The sequence below is a fragment of the Sturnus vulgaris genome, chromosome 10 (genome assembly GCF_052056855.1).
Source record: "Sturnus vulgaris isolate bStuVul1 chromosome 10, bStuVul1.hap1, whole genome shotgun sequence".
Taxonomy (NCBI): domain Eukaryota; kingdom Metazoa; phylum Chordata; class Aves; order Passeriformes; family Sturnidae; genus Sturnus; species Sturnus vulgaris.
The window spans coordinates 19,231,494-19,251,425 of NC_142252.1; the positions used below are offsets into that span (position 1 = coordinate 19,231,494).

Consider the following 19,932-nt stretch of genomic DNA (forward strand, 5'->3'; position numbering starts at 1 on the left):
CCTTCTAAAGTTTGAAGCAATTCCCCCTGTCTTATTACTACATGCCCATGAAAAAAAGGCTTTTCTTCCTTTCTTTGTTTTCTTTGGTGAAGTTGAAAGCTCTTTTAGTCAGAAAGAAAAACCACTACCAAATGTAATGAGAGAGTTTCACTACTTTTTGCAAAGAAAGCCATATTCACCCACAATTGCCACAACCTGCAGTGCAGTAACCTCAAACTCCTCAAGAGACTGGGGAATAGACTTTCCCTCTGGGGCTGATTAAAACACAAATGAACAAACCAAACATAGTGACCTCTGGGACCCTGCAAACTATTTAGGGTGTATCTATTATGGGAAACTCTAATCTACCGCTTGCAGAATGGTTACAGATTTAATAAATACCAAAAAAAGAGTATGTCTGGTGTCAAAACCAGCCTCTTGTGTTCCTGCCTTTCTGTTTGGACACTTCTGGGCCGTACTCTAAAGAGAAAAAGATTTTCCAGTTAATTTGCTGTAGTGGTAGTTAAGACCTTCTCTGCAGTTGTGTTTAGAAATCACTGAATAGCAAACTCTGGAATATTTAGTGGCTGGTCTAAGCAATATTTTTCAATATTTTTGAAGGAAAAGAGTTTTCAGTGATTGAAATGCACCTTTAGACATTTTCCAAATGAAAAATTTCAATATGAAAGAACCGTGCGGCTTGAAAGGAAAGCTCATTGCAAAAATGGCTTGAATTGGATAAAACTGAAAATAAACTTTTCAAAATAACTGAAAACAAATTGATTTGGGAATGAAGGAAGGTTACATTTTTATAAATGTTTCCCAACGACTCGCTGCCAGTCAATCGCACATTGGGTCTCTTTTGGCATAAATTACTTTTCAGGTAGAGATGACATTTGTTACACCACCCACATGACAGCCCCTGCTCCACACAGTGGCACAAGCTTGTCTGACTGCTTTTGCCATCAACTTTAGCAGAATTTTGAGGTGTGAGAAAGTACAATATAACTGGCCAGCAGTAAGGAACAACTGCACATCATAAACTTTTGCAAAGAGCAGCTATTTCTGCAGGAAGCACTCAGTATGTCTTCAAACCAGCACTGAAGATAATGTCTTTCTCTTTCCTATCCTAACAAAAAGTAGGGCACATCTGGCAGCAGCTGCTATGAAGCCAAGAGACGATAATGTGTGTCTTTTGAAGCAAAATATTTGTGTGGCTGAGAGCTACAGTCACCTATTCCAACAACTAAATCCTCTCAAACCAGTGCCATACTCAGTCCTCTCAGGGACTGAGCCCTGGCTGTGTTCCCCATGAATTGTTCCTCTCCTGAGCTGGAGGCCTATAACAGCCAAACCCTGCTCATTTAACAGCACTCCAGGGAAGAATTCACCAGAGAAGAGCAAAGGACAGCTTTCCTTCCACCTGTATCAAGCAGGTAATATACAGATATGAGTAAGACATCTAGGAGCCCCATATATTTTCAAATTAATTTTTATAGGATAACACCTTGGCCTGAGAAACACTTCTGAATATTATGAGTAACTGTCTAACATGTCACTTTTCTGGGCTTGTGCTTTTATTATTAACACCTCTGATTAGCAAAAACGCAGGCTCTGAGATGTTCCTTTGCTTTAAAAGGTTATAAATTTTGGATGCAATGTCAGAGAGTAAATTTTGCCATGCAGCCAAACCGTGGACTAATTAAAAGACTACCCCAGTACTCTTCCTAACCAATACATCTCATATTTGTGACAGAGTCATGAATGATGCCATGTGCACCATATGCAATCTATTGATCTCTCTGTGTGTACATATGCTGTGTGTGTGTGCATGGGTACCAGAGCCCATGTTGATGATGGCTTCTTCACAACTGTGAGGAAATTTCTCATCCCAGAGAATTTATAGCAGTGCAGTTAATGATTGCAGTCATTTTGCTTCCTTGCTGCTGCAGGGTTACTACTGCTCTTTAATTCCAGATGCCCTTGGAGTCATGGCTGGATATCAACCTTTCCTGTGAAGAGGGCTCACCTATGGGCATTGCTCTGGTGCACTGGGGTGAGTTTTTATCCATCACTGAGCTGTTCCTTGGTTCCTGACTGAGGTCCCCTGATCCATGCCTTTTGGACCTTGTTGATTCTGTATCTTGTAAAGTGAAAATAGGAAAAAAAACATGTCTCACTTGATACCATGCATTGAACAGTGACATATCCTTTAGGCTTGGCAGTCAATGTTTGTAGTCAGCAGCAGTGTCTTCTTTAGTGCTCCCCCTGACACAGAAAATCAGGATTTCCCCAGGTTGACTCGTGTTTCCCAGGGCAGTGTGAAATGAATTTCTGCTTGCCAGGATCTCCTCCTAAGTCAGTGCCTGCAAAGGACAAGCTTCACATGACAGTAGGAAAAGCAAATATATAAAGAACAAAAGGACAACCTGTGTTTGGAAAACAAGTTCTGGGGTGACCAGGTGCAAGTGGGAAATCATAACAACCAGCTTTAGGTAGAAAAGCCCAAAGGCTTTTCTTCAGAAATCTCTGAAGTTTCATGGATCAGGTTTTCCTTTTTCTCAGTCATTCTCCTCCTGGCTGTTGACGTTAGTGGTTTTGGCACTAGATCAACAGGGAAACAGAGGGACAGTTTTCCCCCTACACATGCAGGATTAGAGACTCATTCCAAGATAGAGGAGCTAGATTTAGATGAGAGGGAATTTCTGGTTGAGGGTGTTCACATAAAAAAGTATTATATAGTATTAGGCTTGTGTGAGCTCCCAGTGTAATAAAGGAGAATTGTCTAAGCCTTGGCAGGAACATATCCCTAGGACTTTGTTTCAATGAAAAAAACACTGGAAACCTGCACTTAGCTTTTCTGCTAGCTGTAATTATCTGGCTGTATTGATCATGGTGCTAAGGTTATCTGATGGGTAGGGTGTGAGCAAAGATCAGCTTCAGTCCATGAATTAAAGCTGCAGACTGTCAGCTCTAATTTACACACACACAGGCTGAAAATTGTCCTCCTGCAATGGCAGAGCTCCCTGGAACTGACACAGATAGGCAGCATATGGAGCCTGTGCAGCAGGAACGGAGGCACCAGCACTTGGCATTGCTGCTCTGTTTTATGCAAATATCTGGGTTACAAAAGCAGGGAACAAGGGCAGAATGAATTGGAGGGGTCTGATACAGGCAGACATAAACCCCTTGGTGGCATTAATGAAATTCACAGGCTTGTGGAAAGCAGGACAGGCTCCTCAGCTCTGATTTCAGCCCTACAAGCATGCAATACCTTGAAGGCAAGAGATGGTGATAACTGTGGTTCACACAAGAGGATTTGCACAGCAGGGGAATCTGTGCAGCCTGCACAGTAAAATATGGAATTCCATATTCTCCAGTACCACAACCAGAGCCAAAGTACAGGAACCAGCAGTTTCAGGGAGCAGGGCCCTCATTAACACACTATTATTTCCTGTGGAGACAAACCTGTCCTTTGTGCTGCTGAGCTGTTAGATGGGGTGGAGACAGGAGGAGAAGCAGGAGGTGATGCTCTCCTGGCTGTGTTTTGTACCCTGCGCTGCTGTCCTGACTGGATAAAATACAGAGGATCCACCCGGTTCCCTTCAGGCAGCTGTTCCATCAGAGTGCTCTGCAAGGAAGATATACAAGTCAAATTAAATGTTAAAGATCTCCACAAAACGCATTCACATCACCAGGAGAAGTGACAAAGCAGACCTGAGACCCCACCCCACTCCACTGCAGTTATTTGACTTTCACCATGACTGCTATACATTGCCTGTCCATTCACAAGCATTTGTTGTGGGCTTATTTGGGCATATCTTGGCATTTGAGAGATGTCAATCTGCTAAAACTGAAGTGGCAATAGCTAATCACAGCTTTATTCTCTGCAGAACATAACAGGAAAGCATATGGCTCAACAGCTTATCTTTCTTTCTCTGGGCAAACAGCATGGTCAGTTCTGCAAAAAATTTAAAAAGCAAACTGACAGGGGAATAGAGTCTCTAGTCCTCGCTGGAAGCTTCAGGCATCCTGTACTCAGAGATACCTTTAATGAAGAAAAAAAACACCCTCCCTCACATCATTATTAATTCAAAAATTGGCAACTCCAGGTTTTCTTCTCACCTCTGATATCTTGAGATAACACTGCTTTCAAAATGAATTATTTTTGCTGGGTCCCTTGAAATTCAGCGCCACTCATCTTGGATTTGAAAACTCTCAGTAAAGGTTTAGAGATGGGAATTTCAATCCCTAGACCCTAGAGGCCGTGCAGAGTGGGTGCTACATGGCATTCATTCAGAACACAGCCAAACCCACCCGTCCATCAAAACCACAGGACTCTATGTGTGTGTGTGCAGTACTGTAAGCAAGAGCTGCAAACACTATTTACAAGATTTCCAACATCCTTCCACAGCGAATTCTTTACAGCAGGAATCTTTTCCATCATAATTTACATTTCATACCTGTTTTCCCAAATCTTCAAAGTCAGACGAGCAGCTGTGATGAAAGCCACTGACTCACAGGAATAACCAGAGCTCAGGATTTGGCTTAACTTCTTGGCTTGATGCCGATATAACATTTCATAGATCTTTTTTAGGTGTTTCCCATTGTCATGGCAACTCTAATCAAAACCCTTTCCATGAATAGCCCTGTCAATTGCAGTACAAGCTCCTGGCTGACTGCAGCCTGCAGTTCTGCTCCAATGTGGTTTCACAAGCTCTTCTTGCTTGACCTTTCATCTCCTGGCTTTCCCCAGATCCCTTATTGCTCAAGCCAGAAATATATCTCTTGTTTTGCAAGAAAGCTTTAAAAATCTTTATAAGTGATAAGTAAGAGCCAGATCTTGCAGCTGACTCCAAGAAGGGAGTTGCCTTAGGAGGGATTACAGGCTATAATAAGCACCTCTCCTACACAACAGAGCACAGACCACAGAAAATCCATATGAGCACTGGCTCTGGCAGAGCCTTGAACTCTGCACCTGCCCAAAACTGCCCTGTAACACAGAGGAATGAGCTGATCTCTAGGGAGGGGATGGGCTTGGTAAAGGGGATCCCACTTGGGAGCAATAAATCCATCAGCAGGATTTCCTGGCAGTGCCATGGTGGAGAAAAAGAGACACCACCTGTGTTCCCAAAGTCTAACATCACCCTTCTTGCCCAGCTCTGGGGCAGCAGGGTGGGGAATCCAGACTGTTAGGTTTGGCTTTTTCTATCTGATTTTTTTTTCCTAAGGTGTTTGAACAGCCACATGGGAAATTGCATCACTGTGGAAATCAACAGGAGTTTGCCCTTGGATTTCTATGGGGCCAGGATTTCACCAGCTCTCTCTAAGGGATCATTCTTAGAAGGGGCTGAAAGAGTTTATCAGAAATAATGAACATTTTGCATATGCAAAATATGTCTGAAGTCAATATCATCCCCAGATGTGGAAAATAAAGCAGAGAGAGGTGTAATCTCTTGCCTTAAGAGAGATCCCAGTCCATCCCTAACCCCAGGAACACAAAAGAGATCTCTGGAGTTTTCACTCCCATGTGGGAGCCACTGCTACAATTCATTATTTTAAGCACTCGCAAAAAAAAAAAAAAAAAAAAAAAAAAGGAATAAAAGGTAGGAAGGCGTAGAAATTACAGGGATAAAAATCCTTTATATATACATATGTATTATAGATATTCTATATATATAGTTTTGTCTCGTCTTGTACCTTCAACCCTGCTTTAAATAAAAGCTCACAGACTTGTCGGTTTCCATCAGGCAAAAATTATTATTCGGCTTTAGAAAGAACATCTTGCCAAGTGTTGCAGTTCAAAAATAAGGAAAACAGCTCTGCCAAAATGCAGCAAATGTGATTACACAAAGCCAAGAAGACCATAATTAGATCATTACCATGGAAACAACCTAATTACATGTGTAATGCAGCAAGGTCTGAGCTGCGCATCCGAATGTGTTTTGCTATTGTCTAGCAGGGCCATAGCACTGCCATTTGCCTCGTGTTATTAAGCCACCTTGATCATTTTGGATCGGGTTTTCTTGGAATAAGTCCCCCTCCCCACTATGCAAAGAATTAAACTGTGCATGAAATGACTTGAGTGAGACTGCCTGAGGCTCGCCCTGTGTGCAGGCAAACAGGATCCTGCCTGCACCACCAGAGAGAAACTCCCTTGCAGCAAGAACTGGAGCTCCCCAGGAAACAGCCACGTGCAGGAGCTGACATTTGATCTCAAGTGCAACCCTGGACGAGAAAGCTGAGCTTCCCAGGGACTTGCTAATGGTTGCTGCCTTCCTCTGCCTTGTATTAATTTCTGCATTGCTGCAGCAATTCACCACTGGGACAGTGCCCTGTGGAGATGGCATGGACTGGGCAGGCAAAGATGTCCAAGAGGTCTCTGGGTACAGTTCCACATGTTGCCTTCTTTCATAACTGGACTATTGTGTGGAAATGAGGGTTAAGCAGAGCTGGGTTGTGATGTTGTCTCGCTGGTGGAAACCAAATCACTCCTGGAGGACAGTGTCATGGATCATCTCCAGGCAGACAAAATGAGGCAAGGTCAAAGAACATGTTTGTCAGCTTGGAGGATCAAAGCACAATTGTGAATAAACTGCATATAATCCAAAACAGTTTCAGAGAGGAAAGCCAGGCCTGTATATACACGGCTTCATGCCTTGCAGCATAAAATTAGATACACAGGGAGAGACAGGGGAGTCATCAGTGAACCTCTGCTATTGTCTCCATAAGCCCACAGCCCACTGCTACTGAATCATGTGGTTGTAGTAAATATGACCTGCAGGGCGGATACACAAGATGATGGCAAGCACTGCCACCCCCTTTCATGCACACTGGATTTCTGTGCCCATTCTTGGTCAGACTGGCCTCACTCAGCAGGAAGGGGAGAGGATGGCTCATTAGCTGAGGGGCAGAGTAACAAGGCAAGAGCCAATGGGACTGTCTGGCAAAGCTACTGCTTCTGCTAATTAATGAGGAGAGGTGGTTGCTGGGCCAACTGCAGATGTTGCTGCAAATTATGCCATTGCTATCCCTGCCAGCAAGCTCTCGCTGCAGCTCGCACATCTCCAGGTGTTCTTGCCACAACAATAGTCCCTGCTGTTCATTTTGTCTCCTTACAGGGAAAATACAATTCTTCCTTTTGGTGGATAGAAATGCTCATTTTGAAGAGTTTATCATGCCCAGACTCCACTCCTTTAACTTCTGTCCCGTTTTCCTTCCTCAATCTCTCTTCATTTTCCATTCAAATTGCTTTCCAGACCGCAGATTAAGGCTGGAGAGAAGTGCCCTGAGTGATGCCAATTTCCCTGCTCGGTTTCCCAGCCAGGAACACCGGGAGGATGTCTTGGGGAAGCTGCTGGCACCTCTTCCCACCCCAGCTCTCCCACTTGTCCCCCATGGGGCCATGATGCAGGCCAGGCTGGTGATGTTCTGGCTCTGAACTGGCAGTTTCTCCCCCACGTATCTATGGTACAAACCCATCTAAGTTCACTGGGTAAAACCTGATGTTCAACTTTTGCACAAAGTCAGCAGAATGAAAGAAAAAGAAGGAGAAGCCCAACCCCCACAGTTCTCCAGTTTTGCTCCGTATGCAAAACCTGTCTGTACAGTTCTGCTGAGCGCTGATGCCCTACTTTCATCCCTCACATAGCTCAACTAAAAATACACTGAGATTTCAAGCAAGGTCCCTGCTGTGAACTGTCTGATTGAGCAGGCATTGCTGCAGCCCCAGCCCCAGCCATGCCTGCACCATGCCGTGCTCCTGGCACAATTTAAACCAGCTCTAGGCACCACATAGGATGAGAAAAAGCCAGCAATCTTCAGAAAATCAATAGTCCTCTTCCCCCTCAGCTCCAGCAAGATGTCCTGATGTGGTGTTGTAAGGGCAAAATTGAAGGAGGAGAGGAGATAACTTAAGATCTCCTCACTGCTATTGCTACTATTAGTGGTGTTTATTTTATTTATTTTATAACAGAGTGGTACCAACGAAGCCCTGCTGGTATCTAGGGTGGATTAGAGCAGTAACATCTGGAGCTCTGAAACAGTCATGAAAATAAAACTATGGCCAAAACTATTCATACTTGCTTTATGTGCTTAAACTTAAAAGAGACTATCATGCTATTTTTTGTCTAATTTGTGCAGTCCTGAGGAAGCAGGATAAATAAAAATTTGTAGAAACCAATTTTAAAAACAAGGAAATCTAATGGCAATTATTTGTGTTGAAGACAGGGTCAATACACTTTTCTGCCCTGAAAAAAGTAATTGAATTTTAGCAGCTGGTTTCTCAAGTTATCCTGAACAATGGGTTTTTTTGGCAAGAATGTGGTTATCTTAGAGGGCTTCAGCTTGAAATTCACTTCAACTGTCTTCTGCCTCATTTTCTGTTACATAAGAAGGAAAATGGAAATTATTTTGTGACACACACGGATTATTTGCAAATAAGGATGTACATACATTGGCCTAATTTATTTGAATAGTCCATTACTGCTGTGACAAGTCAGCTGTTTCCACATGCAGAGCATTAACCTCAGAGGTTTTTTGCCAGGGACGTTCTCTGGTTAGTGACCATCATTTGCAATACCTGGGATGTGACCCCAAATGTCCCAGCTGTGGGGATGTTAACCTGATAATCCTGTGAAATGTGGCATTTGATTCCTGCTGGGGGCACAGATCTCACAGGGAGCCTCTGCCCACAGCAGGACAGGGGACAAAGGATCTTCCCTGCCCACAGAGAGGTACCCAGCTCCTTGTTCAGGAAGAGGGATCAGGCTCTGAAGGAAAGCCTGATGGAGAGTGCACTTCCCAGGGCAACCCCCACTGGTGCAGGAAACACCTATGATTCCTTCCACCAAGAGATTCTGCTATTCCTTGGCAGACTAAATTATGAGTAAAATACTTGTAAAAGCCATGAAGGCATACACATTTAATTTAGACTTCAGGATGCTGTTGCTTTTTTTCCCTATTAAATATTAATTCCCTTTAAAAGAGTACTTTTGAGCTGTTTTGAGAACACAACTGATAATCTAATGTCATCTAATTAATTAAGAATTTCATACTCATATGTATTAACAGTCTGCTATTATTGCTGAGGACATTTCACTGGCATTTAAATACATTGAACCAAACATGAATTGCATTTAAATGGCAATGATCCATACAGCTTCCTGGAAAGGCATGGCTGGGAGATAAAGTCTGACTTTGCCTTCCTGACCTCAATGTCCTGACAGCACACTGAGACAGCTCAACTAGGATTTCACCCCATAGATCAAGAAATGGCAAAGAAACAACAGAGTTTCTCCCAAAAGAGCATAGAGAGGGTATTTTGTGAGCCCACTGGTGACAAACACCATCTTATCAGTCACTGGCACCCTCATTAACAGCACCACCTCTATTTCCTGCTATGCTGTCCTTCCTCACCTGGCTTGTTGATTCTTTTGACATACATTTTATTGGAGATGTTGACAGGAGCCCTGTAATATCCAGAGTGCCAGATGCAGAGGCAGATCTGGCAGGAGGTGAAGATTTGAGCCTCTTTGTTCCCTGAATCCAGCTCCCACCAAGCTGAGATGGGAACCTTCTTATTTCCCCAAGGATGTGTCAGACAGCTGGCGAGGGAAAAGGTGCAGAAAGGAGAAGATGGGGTGTGGGCTTTAACCACAAGAGATGCATCAGTGGGATGTGCTCTCCTTTAAGAACTATCTCAGTTGTTTCCATTTCCAGGATGAGTTCCCAGCACTTATGCATTACTCTTACACCTGTCTAATATGGCACACATCGATTTTTCCCCTTACTCTCTGCTGACTGCACAGTCTGAAACACCAAAGACCTTAAAGTCAAGGTCAAGTTTTTATTCCCTGAGTAAACAAGCTGTGGAGAAGGGGAAAGAGGGAGCAAGCACATATACAAAAAGATAGCTATTGAACAAATATATTCCTTCTAAAAAACCTCTCCAAGGAAGAAAGTATACAAAAGATTAATTCTTTTAGTCTGCAAATTCTGCATGAAATAAAATCCTTACTCCTGAGGAATAAATGTTAAGAGCAGGTCAGTGTGCACATGATCAAAACAAAGCCATTCTCTAATGCTTGCAGTCAAACATGACTTTAAACACTGTGGTGTGTACCTTGTAGTCAAGGTACAACCAAGCATTAAAAATTGTTTCCATCTTGCTAGCCAGGAAACTTTTCTTTTGCCCATGCACTGAATACTTTTATTCCTCATCATTGTATCTAAGCATTGATCTCATTACATCAAACTCCCAGTGTTATTTTTGAGCAATTAATGACTCCATATATTATGTTCGCCCATTCGTAATTAGGAGCAAAGTTAGACAGAAAATGTCTGGCTGCTTATCTGTGATTCATGAACTCCCTTGAGCCTACAAATTTGGCTGGAAACTTGGTTAGAAATAATTTTGGCCAAAGATTTTTGGATGATTCTTGCTTGCCTTGAGCTGAAATACAATGAGTTGAAGTGTTTTGGGGCTTCTGCTTTGGGTTTCTGCCAGACAGAGAAATGGGTCAGTGTGAAGATAACAATGCAGAGAGGTGGAGGAACAGGAGTTGCCTCACTGGGACAGACCTGGGTCCCATTCATACCCAATGCTGGCACCAAGAGCATCCCATGCACAGGTAGGGGTAGACACAACCCTTGTCAGCCTCAGCCCTGTCTCTCAAAGATTGATTCAAAGACTGAAGTCTGATGCTTAATGTTCTCTCTGATTTTCATTATGCTTTATCTGATATTTTGTCATTAAAATGAGTTAATATGTATCTGGCAATAATTGAACGCTGATGTTTCAGCTCTGTTTGGAAATAGAGGGTCCCAGCTGGAGCTGACAGCACAGGTTTGGGACAAAACAAATTATCTTATGCAATTTAGTTTAGCTATTTTCAATGCTAGTATAATTAAATGAGACAAATTCTACAAGGAGAGGTAAAACCTTTTATTAGAACAAACTGTTGGTTTGGGGGGAAAAAAAGCAGGTATGTTTTCAGGCACAAAACCCCTTTTTCAGGCTTAAATGCCAGAAAGCCTGTCAGTGTATCAGCTGGCCCAACAAATGATATTAGTTTTCTGTATAAATAGAGCTTCAGTCATATCCTTAGATGATAACAGCAACAATAACACTGCTAGGATAATTAAAAGCAGTTGGGGATGATTGAATGCCATTTCACAGCAGCGTTGGACATGAAGTTTCCCAAGAATAGCAGGGTGGAGCCATGCTGCAGACACAAAAATATTTGTACTTTTCTCTTTATCTTTACTCTGCAATTCTGGTTTTACTTCCACCAGTGTAAATTGAAGCCACGGCAGTGATCCCATTTGGATTTTGCCTGTGTTTTAGAACAGCCTCACAACCTTGTATCTCTAATGCAGAGGATAAAAGTAGGTCATTCATTTTCTCCACCATCCTGCTCTCTCAGTAACATTAACCAAAAAGAACAGTGCGTGCACATTTTAGCTGGCATCACCGTCACTGTATTCCATCAAATTATGACCCTGCAGTCCCACCATTGGAGCAATTCCCAGAAAACAGCAATAATGTAAATAAGGCAATAATGCAAATCATGCAAAAAAAAAGAAAAAAAAAAAGAGAAATCCTCCTAAGGTGGAAAATGGATTGACAATAAGCCAGCTTAGCTTTCCCTGATGTTGTTTATTTTCTTATTATGTTCTTAAAGCAAATTTTCCCCAGACACCTCACAACTGACTTCACAGACACAAATAGAAGCAATTTGTACGTCGCAGTAAATCTTAAAATAAGCAAATCAAGACTTATAAGAAGGGAGTCAAGACAGGCAAGACAAGAAGTAGAGAATGATTAAACAAAATAATTTTGCAAATTTAGATATTAGAATTTGTTCTCTGGGTGAGAGCAAAGCATGCCATCAAAGAGCAGGGATGTGAAGGAGTTTTTACACAGGATTAGGCAAGGTGTGGAAAAAACATCTTCCAGAGAAAGGAGACAGTAAGATGTGCAACAAAGGGGCTGGAGAATTATGAAAGCTGGTGGGAGGGGGGGAACAAAAAAACAAAACCAGGGAGAAAGCTGAGGGCATGTGTGGAAGAGCACTTGTCTGCTGGTCAGGATTCAGGTGAGCTGTGCCACATCCAGCACCAGGCTCTGCTCCTGGCTGTCCCCAGGAGCCACCAGGCTGCCTTGGCTGCAGCAGACAGCTGCTTCAGGTGTCCCATGCAGCACTTTGTCTTATTTCCCCTTTTTTAAAATACAGTTTCCAAGCCTGCACTTTGGAATTACCAGACAAAATTGCGAGCTCCACCAGTCTGGGAGGGAGAGTGCTGCTGACATGCGCAGAAATGCTCCAAAATGCCATAAATAAGCACTGCCAATGTTTATTTCTAAACATCAGAGAACCAGGGAAATAGAGTAGCACTTTGACTGTTTTGATTTGGAAACATTTGTGCAGATTCAACACTTGTCTGCAGCACCCTTCTGGGATGAAACCACATAGGTACAGCAAGTGCCAAAAGTGCAGACACAGAATTTGGAGGGGAAATTCCTAAACTCTGTGTAATTTTGAAGAAAAGCCATTTAAAAGAAGTCTGATAAGGCAGAAAATCTGTATTTCAGATAGCTCACTCCCTCCATAGGCATAACTCTCTCAGGAACCTCATGCCTTTGTTTTGTCTTAAAAAAAAGTCAGTAAGAGTCACGTTTAAAACTATTTAACTTTTTTTGACCTAACTGCATTTTAGTTATTACCTACTAAACGCCACTTCAGGCCATGAAAATAATTTAAAATGATTGATTATTTACATACAAATCCATATTTAATAATAACTACCTTCATATTTAAGAAAGGTAACATAAAACAAGGTTCCTGGTGATTCCTACTTCTTATTATAACATCAATTGTGAAAGCAGATTTGGCTAATGGAAGGCCTAGCACTGAAATTCTCTATAAAAAATGTATGAAGATCAGAAATAATAACCATAACTGTTAACACTGTGTTATTAATCATTAATTTTCATTACTACTATGGATCATAATTATTATGTAGCCACAATAAACATATTGGTACTGGCATATCCAGGGTGTGATGACAGGGGGTTTTCTGCCCCTTCTTAAGGACTTTTCCACATTAAAAGCAATTTTTCCAGGTTTTCCTCCTCTGCACAGGCAGTTTGGCCATGCCAGGGGTTGAGCCTTTTCCCACTCTCTGTGTCTCAGCCCCACCAGGGATGTCCTTACCCCATAGCAGCACTCACAGCCACAGCTTGGCATCTCAACATTATGGATTAGCACCAGGACATGTGCTGGAAAATAGTGAGTTATTTGATGTTTCCTGCCTCTTTTAAATGTATTGGTTATCCTGAGATAATGATCCTGAGGATGATCCTGAGACTGATACTGGAAGTGGAAAGTGAAAAATCCCACAAATTGAATCACAAGCCCCCTCTTCATTAGCATCCCCACGTAGGAGCAGGTGGTCATGGAAAACAAATAACACAGAGAATATCTTTGGAGGAATTTGTTATTACATATTTACAAATATAGCACTGAGGGGTCACTCCAACACAGTTTGCAAAGTCCTGGACATTTCTGTGTTCATCCAGTGCCTGCCATTCTCCAAACCCCTCCTGACTCTGCTAAGAGCAGCAGCAACACTTCTGTGCACGTATCTTCTGCATCTATTTCCCCTTCCCGTGCTGGAGCCTGGATAATATTCATTCCTCAGTGCTGTGATCACAGTGGAAAGCCCAAACTCACCCTCTTTCCCTGAAACATAATTCAGCTGGATATTATTTCATAAAAAAATATGGCTGGTATATTTTTGTTTCACATGAAAAAGACTGGGATTCAATAATGCAGACATGGTCTCACGGGAATGAAATCCCTGCCTATATTTGGCCACGAAAATTTAATTTTTGTTAACCCTAAAGTGGAAGGAGAACTCAGTGTATTTAACAGGAGTGACTGGCAGAGCTGTGTGCACTGAAGACCACAGTACAATTGCCTTGGGCTGAGAATAATAATAGAACTGGAAATTATTTTTGAATTGTGATGTCCTGAAGAAAGAATGTTTCAAAGGAGCTATGCATACTCTGCAGCAAGGCCACTGAGCCCTGTGCTGCAGATTTGTCACTGCTCCATTCCAGCCACTGAGAGTCAATCTGCACCTGGGGTTATAGGAAACAGAGACAGGTAGGAGGAAAGGGGAATAGACAAAAATATGGAGAAAGGAAAGCTCTGGGGACACTTCATTGTGGCTTTCCCAGAACTTAATGCTAATGAAAAAGAGGGAGAGCAACTTTTTACATGGGCAGATAGTGATTTGAACCTTAATGGTCTTAAACTAAAAGAGAGAGATTCAGATTAGATGTTAAGAATAAATTCTTTACTGTGGGGTAGTGAGACACTGGCACAGACTGCCCAGAACAGTTGTGGATACTCCATCCCTGGAAGTGTCCAAGGCCAGGTGGGATGGGGTTTGGAGCAGCGTGGGACAGTGGAAGGTGTCCCTGCTCATGGCAGAGGGAAGGAACAAGATGATCTTTAAAGTCCCTTCCAACACAAACCATCTATGATTATATGAAAACAGAACAAAATGGCACTAACAATGCACAGTGAATGAATCAGAATTTTCCAATCACAGTGCTGGGCAGGGCACTGCAATGCATCTTGATTTGCTGCTCACTAGTGTGGCTAATGCATCCCTTTCCTCCTGCAGAGTGTAGAAACAGACAGGTAAACACTCTTGTGTCATGAAGGGCATGAGAACCATCTGTAGGAAATGACAATTTATCAGGAATTCCTCACTATCCTGATTCTTGCAGCAAAATCCCAAAGAGCTGCAGGGAGGGAGGTAAAAGCAGTGGATGTTCTTTTGTGGCAGCAGGGTCCAGCTGCCCCATTAGACAATGCTGTTGTGTCTAGTGCCCAGATAGGCTCTGGACAAAAGAACTTTTAGATGAGGATGTCAAGGCCCAGAAAGAGTGAGATTGAAGAGGTGTTGAAGAAGTACAGCTGCAATCCTGGCTTCACCCTGGATCAGGATACATTTGCAGTGATGCTCAGACTGCCGCAGCAGGGACGTGTGAGTGTTGCAGGTAGCTCACAGCCCCTTCCCACAAAACCGTCCTGTGTGTGGGCATATTAAAACCCCAAATTCATCTGCTGCTAATGAAGAGACTTTGGAATAAGACACCCCAAGGCCTTGAGTGGTTTCGGGTGTTTTGGGGAGCTGCAGCATCTGAAGAGCTCCACCACTATGAGATGTCCCTGAGTCCTTTGGCTCTGCAGCACAGGCTGCCAGGGCTCACCCACCACAACATCCTGAGCACAGGGATGTGCCTGATGGTTGGGAGGGTCCCTGCTCTGCACTGGGGAGGAAGGTGAGCTTAAACACCAGCACAACCATGGTCAGACAGTGCCAGAACCAGAGCAGAAACTGAGCTGGCCATAAACAGAGCCACGTCCACAGCAACTGTTTGATTAAGGCTATTTTTGGAATCGAAACTCGTGGGTGGGAAGGGAAGCAGAAAGCAGATAAATTAGCCTTTAAAAGCCACCCAGCCACGTTGCTGAGCTCTGTCAGCCTTTTCAGGTGGTGAGGAGCAGAGAACAGGATAAATCCCTCTTTGTTCTTCTGCCCCCTCCGTGTGCCTGATGGGGAGATAAGGCACAGGCACGGGTTCATTCTGCTAGTAAACCATGGGGTTATTCATTAACCTCCTTGGCTAATTAAAGCCCTGATAAGGGAAGAGCCCTGGTGGGGGCAAATCCAGGTGCAGTGGGGCCCAAAGATGACCATGGGGTGGGCAGGAATGTCCATGTCCTGTGCCAGGGCCACCGAGGCACCCATGGTCACACATACCCAGGGTGCCACCATGCTTTGGGGCTCCGAAAAAACTCCATTTCAGCAGCTCTCTTTTTGCACAGCAAAAGCAGGGATGTTGAGGAAAGGCAGTGATGCACTGTTGGATGAAGGCATTGCTTCCTTTTGGCAGCTGGAGATGCGACAGGAGTGATAACAGTGAGAAAAGTAGATGAATATGGATTTTTTAGTTTGGTCGTCAAATCCAAAAACAGGGAGAAAATGAGTAAACTCAAGTATTTTCCTTAACAGGAAGAGAAATGGTATTTTTTTAATTATATAATTCTGGTTTTAAAAATCCTTTCCTAAAATTTAGGTCAGTTTTTAAACAACAAAGCTTGTTTCCAAACAAAAAGTCAAAATATTTTGTTTTGATGATGTTGAAACAAAATGTCTCCATATCTCCAAACCATTTCTTTTTGACATGTCAGAATGAAACATTTGTACACTTTCTAATTTTTTTCGCAAATACCGTTGGTTCCTGCATTTTTCAGTGAACTTATCCATTCGAAGAATGTCACTCAACTCTAAAAATTACCATACATATAGAGCTACCTCTGTTACCACATTATGTCTCATGCAAGCGTGCCAAATGTGAATTCCTCACAAGGGAGCTGGTTAGACTTCAAAGCTGACCGGTAAAGCCTGAGAAGGCACAATGCCAATTAAAAGGGTCAAAATGTTCCTCAACTTTCCTTCAACCCTCCCCAGGGTCCCACTCTGCAGGTCAGTGCTGTGAGCCACAATCAGCTGGCTTGTCTTGCTGTCTTTGAAGAGCCCTTATTTGGGGGTCAAACCAAAGCTCACACCCCCTCACCTGTGTTCAGATTAGTGCTGTAATTCTCATTAAAGCAGCCTGTCTAAATCAGAGCTTCTGGGAAATGCATCTGATGGATCATTGGAAAAACCCTGTTGATCTGCAGGTCTCTGCAGGTATCTAAAAAAATCTCTCTACTGGCTTCTTGCAGGGAGGTTGTGTGGGATCTAACCATAAAATCATGGACACGCCTGGAAATCTGTGAGTACTCCAGAGCCAGAAATTTTGTGTAAGGAGCCATGAAACAGAAACATCTCTCTACACAGCCCTGAGGAAGGAGCTGCCCAGGAAGGCTGGTAGGCAGCTGCAATGCTTGGAGTGATTCTCCTTGTCTTATCTGTTTCCAGAAAGCATTTTCTAGCTTTCCTCTGGGGGTCTGATCATCAGCACCCTGGTTAAATATTATTAGACTGGGGGTGTTGCATGATTCTCATGCTCCTGGTGTCTGGGTGGGTGAGAGAAGCCCAGGTGCTGCTGGGGTGGTGGGGTTTATGGAGAGTGGCAGCCTCTGAGGTACCAAACCCTCCATAGCACAGCACCACAGCACATCTGTCTGAGGCCACAGCTGGCACACGCCAGAGATTCATTAGCTCCCACTGATTTAAATAAAAACCCCCTCTTTGTTGCTAATCACTCCATTCAGGGTTGGAAAGTCCACAGAACCAAAAATATACCCAGTTAGTCAGCAGGCTTGTGAATATTTTGAGATAGTGTAGGTCAAAAGTCAGTTTGCCAGCATTATCTTGATTATCCTATGCAAGTCTTTACTCAAAAATAGTCTCCAAAAGTGCAAGTTTAGCAAAACTTGGAGCTGGAATCGTTGGAAAACATTAAACATACTCACCAAGCTAAATTCACATGAGGGCAGTTACTGTGTAATAGGCAGAGGCTTTTAACTAACCTTTTATGTTTTGGTGCTTATTCACATCCAGGAACAATATAATAGGTGTAAGGTTAGAATAAAAAATAATAACTTCCTAAATTCATAATGCAGGGGTTTTATATTCAGATCTATCAGGTGCATGCAGAATCTTAAAATTATAGAATCACAGGACGGCCTGGGTTGGAAGCAACCTTTAAAACCTTTATCTCATTCTGATTCCCCTGCTGTGGACAGGGACAACTTCCACTGGACAAGGTGGCTCAGAGCTTCACCCAGCCTGGCCTTGGACACTTCCTGGGATGGGACATGTGCATTTATTGTTTTTTAAAACAAATCAGAGGTTAAAACAATCTACAGAGGTTGCTGGTGCCAGGACAGCTGGCAAGCATGGTACATGGAGAGATTTTTTTAGGGAATCTTTCTCCAGGGTATTTTCTTGGTCATCCTTAGTGGTCAGGGAAGCAGGGGATGCCTGGGCTGGGAGCACAGACTCCCTGTGTTCTCTGTGCAGTGTGACTTCTGGCTGTGGAAGGCACCAGAATGATCCTCCAGCTTTCCTTATCTGCCTGCATGCACACACAGACAATTTGTACACCTTCATCTCATTCTGCTGTGCTCCATTAGAGTGATTTATGTGCTGTCTGTCATCTGGAGCGCTGAGGAACACAAGTGAGGGAAGAGCTATAAACAAATAATAATCAGCAGAGATAACACAGCAATGAGTTCACAAATGCTACCCCCTAACAGGCAGTGTGTTAAGCTCCCAAAAAAGAAGGGATATTAGGAGGGCTCTTAGTTCTCCTGAGAAGGGCAAAAGAGGGAGCCTTTGTCAGGGGGTTAAATCCCGTGGAGGAGTGATCCAACACTGTGTTCTTTGAAGGGCACAGGCATCACCAGGATGGATTGGCTGTGCACATGGAAAAAGAAATCTGATATTGTGAAATGGAAAAATGAGAGCTCCTGGCAGGGAGGTAAAGAGGGAGATGGATAGTGGCAGGGAACAAGGTTGAATTAGGCTGCAATGCTGAATGTGGTGTGAGCACTGAATCCCCCTGCCCAGCCAGGCAGGTAGAGCAGATGTTGTGTGTGCCACAGAGCTGATGAGGCCAAAAAATATTCATCCCTTTACCCTTGTGACCATGCCTTTGCCTGCTGGTTGTCACCTCAGGGCTCTTTGTCACAGCCAGAGCACAGCACTGTACTGGAGGCTTTGCCAGGGCCACAGGAGTGTGCCATGCCCAGGTCGGTGTCAGCTGTGCAGGGAGCCAGGTGCCCTTGGGAGAGAGTTTGGGGTGGAAAGGACAGCAGAGATGCACCACCATCCCTATCCACCTGGCCCGTGGTGGAATTTTTGGGGGGTTCTGTGCAGGGCCGGGATCTGGACTCGATGATCCTTGTGGGACCCTCCCAGCTCAGGACATTCCATGATTCTCCCTGCACTGTTTGTGTCACAGAGCCACTGGCTCTGTGCTGGCCCCCCGGCCAGGGCACACCCCAGCAGCAGCTGTGGGGCTGAACAGGGGCCTCTTGCTCAGCACTCAGCATCCCTACATTGTCAGAGAAGAACTGGGGTCCTTTTAGATACTAGTGGATGGTAAATTTTTCCCTTCATTTGTTATTCGTGATGAATAATGAATTATTCTCATAACATTTACTATGCTGTTCATTTATTATACAGGACAGGGGAATGTTTAGAGCTAATTATTGCTAGGAAGGTTCTTCACTTGCAAAATATGTGACTTTTGCATATTTTTATATCCATGCTTCAAGTGGGGGAAGGGCTGTTTGTCTGTTTTAGCAGGTTTTTGCCCCTCTGACACCCAGGCTCACTACCTGCCTGCAGGCAGGACAGATGCCTCCCTCACCATCAGCAGCCAAGCTACTCTTCCCCTTTTGCAGGAGAGGGAAAAAAGAAAAGTAAAAAATTAAAATCAAATTGTCACTTTTCCTTACACTCAGCAGTGAGGAGGAGCAGTGTTTCCCTGGCTGGTGGGGCAGAGCTCCACAGCAGCATCACCATGGCCATCCCATCACCCTGCCATGAGGCCACTGCTGCCAACACCTCAGCAGCTGCATCCAGGGAGAAATCCTACCTGAGTGCCATGTCAGCCCCGAACCAGGGCATGTCACCTGGGAAATACCCAGAGCAGTGAGTGATGGCAGGGCTCAGTGCCAGGCATTGCAGGAGAAGCCAGACAGCCAAGTCCTGGGGAGCCAGGAGGAAGTGGCCTCCTGCATGGGGAGAGGTTGGGGACACTGTTTGTTATGCTCTAAGTACTGTACTGGGAGACTAAGTGAGTAATATCCTTAACAGTGGTGTACCAAGGGCAGTAAATTGTCAGTTGTCAAAACTAGCTGTGCTGTGGCTGCTGCTCACCAACAGATTTATCCTGGCCATTTAGAGTTGGTA

The 19,932-nt window shown here is 43.8% G+C and overlaps 1 protein-coding gene and 1 long non-coding RNA gene across 7 annotated transcripts in view; one reads left to right on the plus strand and one right to left on the minus strand.

Annotated features, from left to right (window-relative positions):
- LOC106850304 (uncharacterized) overlaps positions 1-19,932 on the plus strand; it is a 98,724-nt gene that overhangs the window by 57,841 nt on the left and 20,951 nt on the right. For 3 of the 6 annotated variants that reach the window (XR_015805768.1, XR_015805770.1, XM_088171007.1), the window contains one exon: positions 1,957-2,035. Coding sequence is in view for 2 of the 6 variants with exons in the window: in XM_088171007.1 (XP_088027133.1) it covers positions 1,957-2,035 (79 nt within the window). In the remaining 4 variants the exon portion in view is untranslated. Of the gene's footprint in view, positions 1-1,350; positions 1,416-1,956; positions 2,036-16,790; positions 16,936-19,932 lie in introns of all 6 variants that reach the window. The other 3 variants (XR_015805771.1, XM_088171006.1, XR_015805769.1) reach the window with 2 other exon arrangements.
- On the minus strand, positions 763-4,875 carry LOC148222698 (uncharacterized). The gene is made up of 3 exons (XR_015805772.1): positions 4,443-4,875; positions 3,448-3,610; positions 763-2,345 (listed from the first exon to the last, which is right to left on the minus strand). It is a non-coding gene; the product is annotated as an uncharacterized LOC148222698 (long non-coding RNA).